At 35.0% G+C, this 12266-nt stretch overlaps 1 protein-coding gene across 4 annotated transcripts in view; it reads right to left on the bottom strand.

The window, feature by feature from the left end:
• SREK1 (splicing regulatory glutamic acid and lysine rich protein 1) overlaps positions 1 to 12266 on the bottom strand; it is a 32229-nt gene that overhangs the window by 5265 nt on the left and 14698 nt on the right. For all 4 annotated transcript variants that reach the window (XM_034440996.3, XM_034440997.3, XM_087885742.1 and 1 more), the window contains 7 exons: positions 10111 to 10289; positions 7873 to 8003; positions 5650 to 5758; positions 3814 to 3933; positions 2885 to 3454; positions 2044 to 2139; positions 591 to 732 (listed from right to left, as the gene is read on the bottom strand). In XM_034440996.3, the coding sequence (XP_034296887.1) occupies positions 591 to 732; positions 2044 to 2139; positions 2885 to 3454; positions 3814 to 3933; positions 5650 to 5758; positions 7873 to 8003; positions 10111 to 10289 (1347 nt within the window). The remainder of the gene's footprint in view (positions 1 to 590; positions 733 to 2043; positions 2140 to 2884; positions 3455 to 3813; positions 3934 to 5649; positions 5759 to 7872; positions 8004 to 10110; positions 10290 to 12266) is intronic.

Here is a 12266-nt window from a genome sequence, read left to right as displayed (position 1 = left end):
CTAAAGAGAAAGAGTTTGAGAAATCTTTCCATTTATGTGCTAAGGGATGCAGCTTTCACTTCTAGAAGTGGAGTTAACTCAATCCTATCTGGTTGCTGGCTGCCACTAAAGGGGATTGGGAACTTGCCTTACAATAGATAATTGCTATTTAATGTAGGTCCTTCTTGTAGAAATAATACTCAAGGTATATAACATACATATATTATTTAGTTTATTATTAACTTCAGAACAGTATTAGAAAATATGCTAAACTGATTAACTTCACCTTCTGCAATTAAGAATGGTTGTCTTTCCTTCCTATTGGAAACAACATTCTACCAAGCGACTCCTCCTGAGAAGGCCCCAAAAGAATAAAATTCAACACTGCAAATTTTGTCCTTTCACATTAAACTATTTGTTTTTTAAAAAAGGAATATGGTATTTATGACTTCTTGTTCTTGTCTGAAATTACTGAAGTATTTCAAAGATAATTTTTCAGTAATTAAATAAAATTTAGGAGGTATCCAAAGAACCAACGAAAGACAGCAGACATTGAAGTCTTCCTAAAACATTCTACAATGATTGTATTGGCTTGATCAAAATAAGCTTACCTTCACAATAATGGTTTTATCTGATTTCTCTTTGACTTCTTTGTCTTTACTACTCTTTTGCTTTGAGGTAGACCTCTCCCTCTCTCTTCTTCGATCATTACTTACATCTCTCTCCTTCTCTGTCTTTTTGTCTTTCTTGCTTCTGTTTTGGAAAAAATATTATACACACAGATGTAATTAGGATGGTTCATTTCATGCTTACAGAATTCATTAAAGAACGATTAACGATTAACAAAGTCACACATCCTCAAACAATACTGAATTCAAGTAACATTGGAAGAAAGTCATATATTTAATGACAGGAAACATAAAATTTATTTTAGCAGTTTCTTCTAAATACTTTACACCGGTAAAACATGGGCAAGCAAATTTTAGATTTTACTCAAGATACCTGGAGAATAGTAATAATCAACTATTCTCAAAATTAGCACATAAAGAACCTCCCAGTTAAGACTAAATAAATATTTGTATTAAATAATGTTACTCAACAAAGAATATCTAGCAATACAAAACTATTTTACACGCCAAATTTAGCATTTTAAAAAAATAACCTTAGTTCCTTCGCGAATAAAATTATTTAAGTCATCTAAAAGTTTATCTATTTATTTATCTAGAAGATTTGTATGGCTGGCCACTTTAAACAACTGCGAACAGCCTACAACAGCAGTAAAAAACAATAACTATAAAGTGTATCCATCAAACTAAAAAAATCTTGTACCTTAATAATCCTTTTAGGATAGCAATAGCACAGATTTATATACCACTTTACAGTGCTTTACAGCCCTCTCTAAGCGGTTTACAGAGTCAGCATATTGCCCCCAACAATCTGGGTCTTTGGAAGGATGGAAGGCTGAGTCAACCTTGAACTGGTGGGACTTGAACTGCCAAACTGCTGGCAATCAGCAGTCAGCAGAAGTAGCCTGCAGTATTGCACTCTAATCACTGCACCACCATGGCTCTGCGCCACAGGATGCACTGCAGCAAGCTCCAATAGCGGCAATTAGGCTAAAGGCTGCCTTGATCCAAGTTCAAATGCAGTCTTTAAAGAACTGGTTTATCACTGCCTTTTTTTTCTAAGGGTTTTTTTCAACTTCTAGTCAGACAACTAGAACTATTTCTAGTCAGACAACTAGAACTATTGTTCCTTTGAACTATTGTTCAAAGGAACAATAATGGTTTGAGATTTATATTATAAGTAAACTGTCAAAGTTTGGAGACTACAAACACGCACACAAAATTTAAGGTAAATTATTTAGAATGTCCTAAAAAGAAAAAAATCTTGAAGGTAATTATTAATCAAAGAAGAAAAGCCAGACATATATTTTGTTTCTTTCTTTGTTCGGTTTTTTGTTGTTGTTTTTTTGCATTAATCTACTTGCTGTTAATGAGAGGCACATACTGCAGAAGAATCTGAACAGCACAAAAATTCTGCATGATAAATCTATGCATTTACCTCCTTGGAGATGGAGACCGAGATGATTTCCTTTTTGTGATTTTGGATGATCTGGGAGACTTTGAAGGACTTCGGCTCTTCCTCTTCCTTCGATCTCTGTAAGATTCATTAATCAAAAATTAATGGAAATCCACCGGGTATTACTAATTTAATTAAGCTCAAGTTGCTCTCTCATGTAGATCCCAAATTGCAGTCAACCTCATCTATAAAGTTATCTCATCTATAAAGTTATCTTCAATCACATTTTGATTGAAAAGCAACAGTTGCTGTTTTTATCATTGTACCAGAGAAAAACAGAGACCCTTCTATAAACTGCTGCAGGTGCTCATTCACACCTTGCTAAACCATAATTTGGCATAATAGCCCTGCAAATATAATTTATACAAAAATGCATTAAAACCTAACACAAGGCGAGTTAATAAAAAATAATAATCCTGATCTGGTATGTTTTGAAGAACAAAACACTTTCAATGCAGCAGATAATATTTAGTTTTACTCATTTGAAGAATAACCAAATATATATAAGGCGTTTATATGTGTGGACGTTTATTGCATGATACATGAACTTCATGTAAATATCAAGACAAGGTAAGAGCTTTGCACAAGAAAAATCTTGTCTAGAAGCACCAAAGGTTTACCTCTGAAATCCTTCATAATTTAACAGATGAAAGTATATGGTAATCAATTCATAAAGTGGCCCTAATTTAATTCCTTCAGAAATATGCAACAGGTATCAAATAAGTCTCATTGTTTTAGTATGCACACTAAATGTACTATTTATTTACTACAATTTCAATTTTTTTAAAAAAAATGAATTGAGGAACTTTGAAAAAAATCAAACCTGCTAGAACTACGTGATCTTCTTGAGGAACTATAGCTTCTAGGGGGTGTTTTAGATCTCTTCTCCTTTTTCTTTTTTTCATCTCTTTCTCTTTCTCTGTCTCTGTCTCGATCTCTTTCTTTGTCTTTTACTTTTGCTTTCTCCCCTTCTTTATCTCTTTCATGGTCCTTTTCTCCCTCCTTTCCTTTCTCTTTTTCTTCCTCCTTTTCTCTGACATGTTCTTTGTCATCCTTCTCTTTGCCTCCTTCTGTTTCTTTCTCCTTTTCCCTTTCTTTGTCCAAATCTTCTCTTTTATCTTTTTCCATATCTGTTGCTTTCTCCTTCTCTTTTTCCTTCTCCTTCTCTTTGTCTTTTTCTCGCTCCTTATCCCTATCTTTCATTCGGTCCTTCTCTCTATCCTTGGTCTTCTCCTTCTCCCTCTCTCTCCCTCTCTCCTTTTCTCTGCCTCTATCTTTTTCCCTGCCCCTATCCTTTTCTCGAACTCTATCCTTCTCTTTTTCTTTATCTCCGTCTTTCTCTCTAATCTTTTCTTTTTCTCTAATCCTCTCTTTGCTTTCTTTCCTCTTCTCCCTGAGAAAAGAAAATATTTATTAATTTAGCTTACCTAACATTCACTGTAAGAGAGCACAAGTCAAGTAAACTCAATTCCCAAAACTTTAACAGGATACACTAATTACAAATGGCAGAAAAATTACAAAATAGCATCTTGCAGAGAGATGGAAAAATCAGTAAACGAAAATGATATTATGCTAACTGCTCTATCCTCATGCCATTTGTGGTGACAGTTAAATATACAGCTGGATAACATGCAATTATAATTCTACAGCAAGATATACTATTAAATTTAACTTTTAGGATTACTCCTAAACCTTTTAGTGTTTGGGGATAATATCAAAAATATATAATAGCATTAATTATAGGAATCTCACCAAGAAGGAGAGCTGCTTCTTGATCTTCGGCGTTCTTTAGACTTTGAACGCTTTTTGGGTGGACTTTTGGATCTCCGTCTATCCTTTTGACTAGAACGTGATCTATCACGGGATCTACTCCTGTAGCAAGTAATTGTAAAGGCTAAATGCTATAAATTATACTGGTTCTCTTCCTATGTTGCCTGCATTATTGAGCATTTTTTTTTAAAAAAATGAACATTCATAAATTACTAAACAACGTGAAAAGCCAAACAATACATTCCAAAGCCAACTTCAAAGCAAAAGGCAACTGAAATGTAATTATTGTATGAATAATGATGACAAATTATTATAATCTTATAATTTTTCAGTTTACAAAAAGGGCTATAAAAATTCTTCCAAAAGTACAACTACATTCACAGCCAGTTCAAAGCATCTGAATTTAGCATTAATTATACATTGTGCTTCCCTATGCTTCCCATTTTGTCTCCAACTCCCAAGGGAAGAGAAACTAACCTGCGAAGCTTATTTGTATGCAATAAAATTATTCCAATTTTAGCAATAATCCTTATAGGTAGGCTTGGAGAGAACCTAGGCTGCCTATTCCATCACAGGAGAAAGTTCAATCATAAGAGCAAGAATGTGGATTCACAGATAAAGAACGAGTTTCAGAAATACATTTACTATTAATACTTTGTTTTTAGTAAGGTCTTAAAATTTCAGTATATATTATTGGATATAAAAAAAATGGCTGGAGATAAATATGAATATTAAATATGTGGCACTTTCTTGGGATGAATGCTATGGATCAAGACAGATATTTTTCATAGTCATTTCTAACAATAGTATAATGGAAGCATTTTGGTATACTCATACACAACTTCCTTATAATGTATCATTATGTTTGTGAAGTCTGTGTCTAAAGAATTCTTGGATTTAAAAGAGCATTATATTTTATTATTACTTCACAGGTTGTCTACAGCCATTTTACTTTTCAATCTTGAGACACTTTTACTGTTTTTTTTTCCCTGTAGCATATATCATCACTATCATACTATATAATGCACTACAATTAAATATTAATGCACAAAGAAGGGCTCAATCTCATCTTGGCCTTTCTTGGTAGAACCTCCCTTCTAACTTAACCAAAAATTGAAAGTCCCATTTGTCAACTAAATCAGTGCATTTTGATTTGACTTTCAAACCAGACTGAATTTTTAGAAACAATTTGTGTGGGTGTGTGTACAGTCTTAGCACACTGGCGAGCAACAAGCAAGGAATTCTAATCTGAATAAGAACAAAGTTCCCAGTTCAGAATATTATAATAATGTCTAAGGAGGACTGCAAGCTTATCACCCATTGTCATAAGCCAGGATTCTTAGCAATTTTATTTTTGGCAATCATTAAGCTTAACTTAGCCACAAATTAAGAGCAAGTTAATATATTTGCTTTGCATGTGAAAATATTAAATTTCACAGGCAAATATGATTTAGGTACCACCTCAGGGCTGCATAAAGATCTGAAAATTCATGCCATAATTTAATAGCTTCTTAAACTGGATAAAAGGATCTCAAAACACAGGTTCAGCTATATCACAGCAATTCCTGGAACCCTTGCCAATGTAAACCTTTTTGGCTCCATGGACCAGCAGCAGCAGAAATGGTGGCAATTGAGAGGATGGTTTCGTGTGTGCAACCCAATCCCACACATGCACAAATAAAGCTTTGTGCGCTTGCCTGCAACTTGTGCAGCCCAGTTCCCAACGAGTCACGGCAGGGAACTGGGGACACCTGCCTTAGCTGACACAGAAGACAAATTCACTATAGATCTCAGAGAAGCTTTATGTAGAAGACTTACCTGCGTTTTGAATGTGATCTTTTCCTTCGAGATTTTGAACTAGATCTGGATTCTGAACGTGAATGGGAACGCGATCGACCATCTTTTCTTTCACTGCTCTTTCCAGACTCTGAGAGAAAAAACGACTTTGCAGTGTAAGCTCAGAATATTTAAAGATCCCAGCTAACAATCTGGCACAAGTGGAATGTACCACATATATTGCAAGGGGCCTACTCTCTGCACATCTTCCTTCTTTGCAAAAATCCTTCAGAAACATCCAAGAAAGTCATTGCATATATTCGTTGAGTGCAGCCATCCTGCAGCAGTACACATAAACCAGATAATTATAAACAGCTAGCTAAATAAGGAATGGGATTTGTTGCTGCCACAATGCACAAGATTAAAACATGTTTGGTAAAATTGATTTCAGACAGAAAACACACAATTTGATAGAATTTTGAAAAGCTATGCAGAAATGAACATGAATAGCACTGGAATTTTATTGTCAAAGCATTGCTACAATTAAGTAGTTAATCCTCAAATCTTTAAGAACATAATGGACTCAACCTATAAGAAAGGCAATAATTCTAGAACCAGAGTCAAGAAAATAAAAATGTGTTCATTCTGTTTTTACAATAACATGAAATGAAATGATAGACTGATTCATAATATATATCCTTTAATATTCTACAAACTTAGTTAAATGGCTATGGTGTTTAAGGTCACTGATTTTTTTATATTTGTTTATTGAAAATGGACTGACTAGATGTTAGCCATATCAAGAAAAACTACCAAGATAATCTGTATGATGTTTTCTTTCATTTTTAAAAATAATAACATATCATTCAAATAAGGAAAACAAGAATGCTAAAGGTCAGAGTTTATTTTTCTTTGTAAGGTACTTAAGAAATTTTCATGGTCTGGCATTTGTTTCTTGGATAATCTGCCAACTGCTTCAGTAATTTTCATTACAAAATCAAGTTATCTCTAGACTTTGCCTGTCAGTTGTCTTCTGATGTTGTGATAAATAATTAATTTTAACTGCATGGATTATCTTAGCAGTTCAGGTGCAGTCTTCCCAATCCAATACTGCTAGTTTTGACCTTTTTCCTAATTACCATAATTTTCTGATGATTCTGAGTATTACAACTACTTCAATAAATTTAGAAGTGTCCTTTACACACCAATACCTAAAAGTAAAAAAGCAGAGCAACTGAGCAACTCATCTGCATTTAAACAAAACACCAATGCTCCCAAGAAAAGTTATACTGTATTTTTCGAGCTATAAGACACACTTCCCCCTCCCAAAAGTGGGTGGAAATGTGTGTGCGTCTTACAGAACGAATATTGCCAAAACCCCGCCCACCCGCCGGCCCAACTCTTCGGCCTCTGCCTCCCAGCAATTTGCCTCCTTGCAGCAAACAACAAACAGCCTGGTCATCTTCAGCACAGCCTGATTTAGCATGAGCAGCTGACTGGCGGTTGATCGGCCTCCCAGAATACCGTTGCCTCCGCACATCCCATTTTCCACCTCAGCGCATCCAGTTTTCAGCCCATTCCCATTGCCACCAATCGGCACCGTTGTTCGGCGGTGATGGAGAGTGGCAATCCCTGCAGCCTGGAACAGCTGACTGGCAGTATTCCGGGAGGCCAATCCAACTGCCAATCAGCTGCTTGTGCTAAATCAGGCTGTGCTGAAGATGACCAGGATGTTTGCTGCAAGGAGGCAAATTGCTGGGAGGCAGAGGCAGATTTTTTTTTCTTGTTTTCCTCCTCTAAAGCTAATGTGCGTCTTATAGTCCGAAGAGTCTTATAGTCCGAAAAATATCAATGCAAAATAATGAAGCTGCAAGCCATAATGAGAAAGAAGTCCAAACAGAAGAAAAAAAGAAGAGAAACGGGTGAGGCAGTAAGAAGAATAAAAAACCTGAAAGAAAAATTAAGGAGACCACAAAATGAAAGATTGTTGGAAAGCTGTGAGGAGTAGGGCCAACAAAAATAGTACTTTTTTTAAAAAAGTATTAAAAATTATTCAATAGTTTGACATAAAAAAGCAGTGCTATCAGGTACCTTAACTGCACATTCTTGACTATAAAGTACTAAACCACTCATCAAAATTACTGAGTCCACCAATGAATTCTGCCCAGGATAGCCTCTCCCTGTTTCCTAGAAGAAAAAAATGCTCCACCAAACATACATGCCAGGAGTTACCCCAGTGGAAATGCAGGGCAAGGAGAAGCCTACCTGGCTCAATAGCAGCTGATATAAAAGACTGAGCTTCCCGTACTCTCTTCATCACTTCCTCCAACTCCTTTGCAGCAGCTTGTGGTGTCATTTCAGGTGGCTTCACTATTGCATTATTGGAGTGGTTTATTCTAAATTAAACCACAGATTGTATTGAGTTATTTCACTGCATGTATGCATGTTTCAGTCTAGCTTTTTTTTTTTTTTTTTGTTATGCCATCGAGTAGAAAACAGACTCATGTTATTTATTAGCTCAGGGATGGTTTGGACTAGACTTCAAAACAATGAATTTCACAGATAAAACCAGTGGTTTTTTTTTATCTTATTCTCTGAGTAATAATCAGTCTTTTTTTTTTTTGCACATTATGATTAAAGGAGGGGGAGTTAAATCTATCAGAGATACATTTTACATAAAAGCCTATAAAGGTAAAGATAAAGACTTTCCTTTCCTGTCAAGCTCTAGGCTGTGGTGCTCATCTCGGTTTCTTAGCCGAGGGACCCAGTGTTGTTTGAAAACCTTTTCTGTGGTCATGTGGCCAGCATGGCTATATGCCAAAGTCATATGGAACATTGTTACCTTCACACCAAAGTGGTACCTATTTATTTGCTCACATTTTGCATGTTTTCAAACTGCTAGGTGGGCAGGAGTTGGTGTAAGAACAAACGCACACTCCGTTGCGCAGCGTTCAGGTCTCAAACTCAGGCGGTCGGATTTCCAGCTGACAAGCTCAGCATCTTTAACTGCTGAGCCATTGCGCCACCCCCCTCTTAAATTACTTTTAGCAATTACTTACCCTGCCTATTCCTCCTCTTGGCTAATGAGACAGAAAACTAATTTGAAAAACATGGTCCAAGAAAAATTTGAGACCTGAAAATACAGGTGTCAAACTCAATTTCCTTGAGGGCTACATCAGGGCTGTGGTTGACCTCGGGGGAGGGACGGGACTGGGTAGGCGTGGTCATATTGACGCCACTCCCCAAACTGCTGGCATGTTTCATCTTCGCATTAGGTAAACCGGGCTGAAGCAACATGGGCTGGCACCCTTACATTTTCCAGAGCAGCTCTGTGGGCCGGATCAGACCACATTGTGGGCCAAATCCGGTCTGTGGGTCTTGTGTTTGACACCCTATGCTAGTAAAATACCTCCTTTGAACTCAGATGTTTTTCTTCTTCCCCTTCTGTCAAATCATAGTCCCATAACTCCTTAACCTCTTCCATCACTTTCTCACATATAATTATTTTGTTGCATTACTGCTCTAAGTCTCCTCTTCTCTCCCCCTTCTTAATTTCCTAAGAATGCATATGGATCTATCTGAAGCCCAGAGGCATTTTGACTATCAAGATACAATTTAGCTTCTTTTTTATGAAATCCAAGCAAAATATTAAATTAGCACAGCATTTTAAATTTTATTAGATATTAAGAGAACACTTCTTGAATGTAAAAAAAGAACATGGGAATGATGTCTGTGGCCAGTTGCTTATTCTTGTACATGTAAGATAAAACAAAAATGAAGCCATTAAGCTGCCTCTTATCTGATTTTTCAAAATATGCCTTCAACCTCTAAATTAAAATAAACCCTAAATTTTACAGCATTTAATATGGTGCTTTTCAGAGAGATTACAATTTTTAAGACTCTCAATCAGTACTGTGAATTGTTCAAGGTCTCTAGCACAGAACAGGACCCTATCAATGTAGTACAGAATTGTGTCTCAATTCACCAGCTGCCTTTATGAAAATATAATATATATGAGCGTTCTCTCAGATTTTCATAAAAGCATCTTTCCATTCATATTTTATGAAATACTTCTAATTGTACAGGCCAAGAATGAACTGCAACTTCCTACAGGCCATCCAAATCTTCTGTGCTAAATCCCCAATGCTTATCCATGGCTTCTGTCCAAAAGTTATTTATTAACTAATTATAGCAAATGTATCACTTGTTTTATTTGGAGTAAAGTCAATGAGTTACCAATAAAAACATTTGCATTTTTCCCATAGACTCACAGCAGATCTATTTGTTAAGTGTGTGCAATATATTGCTTGAGTAAACCCATGGGGCTTGCACAAATTTTGTGGGAATGCATACAAATGTCCCTATGAAGAATATGTATGTATGTATTATGCTAGAAATAGGCAACCTAATACTCTCCAGATGGTTTGGACTACAACTCTTACAAACTCTTTCCACTCTGGCTAATGTTGATAGAAATTTATTATAAAAGTGTGTTTTTCTTACTTCAATGGTCTGTCTCCAAACACAACTCCATTAAAGGCAAGAGCTCTAGGTACAGAATTCTGGTCAGCAAATTCCACAAAGGCAAAGCGTGTTGGCTGGGTTTCATCACCTGCCATCCGCACAAACTTCACTTCTCCAACTTGCTTGAAAAACTCAAGCAACTGATCAGCTGTTGTAGTCTGAAGGGGGGGAAAAATAAACTCATTTCTCATTCTGCTTATTTGGAATCATGCCAACTACAATGTTCATTTCTGTCACCAAAATTAAAGCTATTCCTACATCTTGAACACCAATATTAATAGCAAGAAATAACACTTTTATTTGCATATTTCTAAATAATAACACCTTAAACATCCTGTTTAAATTTAACTCACTTATAAGCATGACATTTTCTGTCTGTTTACTCCAAAAGGAAATGACAACAATGATTATTGGGTAAATATCTCCTTTAAAAATACGTCTGTGTGTATGTATGTATGTGTATGTATGTGTATATATTCATATTTGAATATATATGCTTATTTAACCTACTGTAACCTATTTTAGTTGTATATATTCCCAAAAATAAGATCCTGTCTTATATTTTTTTGAACTCTGAAATAAGCACTTGGCCTTATTGCCATGCGCTCAAAAGCCCGATTGGGCGTATTATCAGGGGATGTCTTATTTTGGGGGAAACAGGGTTTATATATGTCTGGTTATGTGAACACGTTGCAAAGGGAAAAATCTAAGTCTCTTTGAAATTGTTATAATTTTACAACTTTATAATTTTAACATTTTTAATCTTAATCAACTTTAAGTTTTAAATTTAAATACTTTAAGTTTTAATTTTAAATACTGTTTCCATGTTGTTATTACACTGTACAACACCTAGAATGGTGTTGAGGGAGCAACAGAAAGAATTAGTAAAGGATATATTCTATAAATGCTTAAGATGAAATCAAGAGATTTAATACAGATAAAACAGTAATGGAGATTGAATAACTAAATACGGAATTTGAAAACAAATTTTGTACAATTGGACACGTGTTTGTAAAAATTTGTTGAAATTTGTTTAAATTTGAAAAGAAACAAGTTAAGGATTGCATAATAAAATGGTTACAACATACAGATGGATCAATGGGAGAGGCTGGAGATAAAGAAACTAAATTTACACTATACTAAACTTTAAAATAGATTTTTAAATAATTTTATTGCTTTTAGAATAACCAAAAAATAAAAAGCAAAAGAAAACACAATATATAATATAGTATAATCTAATACATATATTATAAAAAATAACATCACTTTTTAAGTGCTTTAAAAAAGTGAAAAAATACAAGAAAAATAAAATATAGCATTAGAATAGTTATTCTATATACATTATCTATTAAGCAATATATCTATAAACACATATACTCATATATGCTTATTTAACCTACCATAACCTACTGGAGTTTGTAAAAGAGGATGCCATATTTCTTTGTATTTATACATACAAAGTCAATCTACTCATAAGTAATTTAAGATACAATTTTTACAGAATAATGTACCAGTGGTGTATGACACTTATGAGACCATAGAAGTTATCTAAGATGTATAAAGACATCTAGTCAATGTGAAAATGAGATGTTATTATTTTTTCAATGCCCCGTTTTGTTCATTTTGCTGTCTATTGGATTATTTTAGTTTGACTGTCTACTTGATTTAATGTTTTTAGCTGGGTTTTTTTCCTAGTGTTTGGTATGCTGCCAAGAATCTACTGGAGTTGGGTGGCCAATAATAGAAAAAAAAGAAGGAGGAGGAGGGGAAAAAAAGGGGGGGGGACAAATATATATAATAATGCAAAGATGCCCATGCTTTGGATCATTATCCTCAGAGATCAGATTGTCCAACTTTGTCAGTCTATCCCAAGACCTTTAAAACTTGTTTTGCCCTTGGACTTAGGGGTGAGGACATGGAGCTGAGCCCAGGCTTTGGTTATGTTAATCTGCATCTCTTTTTAACTCAGCTGTTGTTTTATATGTTCCATTTTTTGTTTTTTCTGTTTTTGTATTTTTTTAACAGTTAACTAAATTATGATTTTGAGATGGGCAGCCATGTAAATTAAAATAAGAAATACATAAAGGAGTATTATATTGGTGTGTTATTAGAGCTGCTCCTTAGCAACAGCAGTT

The sequence above is a fragment of the Pantherophis guttatus genome, chromosome 2 (genome assembly GCF_059756535.1).
Source record: "Pantherophis guttatus breed Tessera chromosome 2, ASM5975653v1, whole genome shotgun sequence".
NCBI classification, from domain to species: Eukaryota; Metazoa; Chordata; class Lepidosauria; order Squamata; family Colubridae; genus Pantherophis; species Pantherophis guttatus.
The sequence above is the reverse complement of the archived record's forward strand: the minus strand, read 5'-3'. Positions and strand labels throughout refer to the sequence as shown.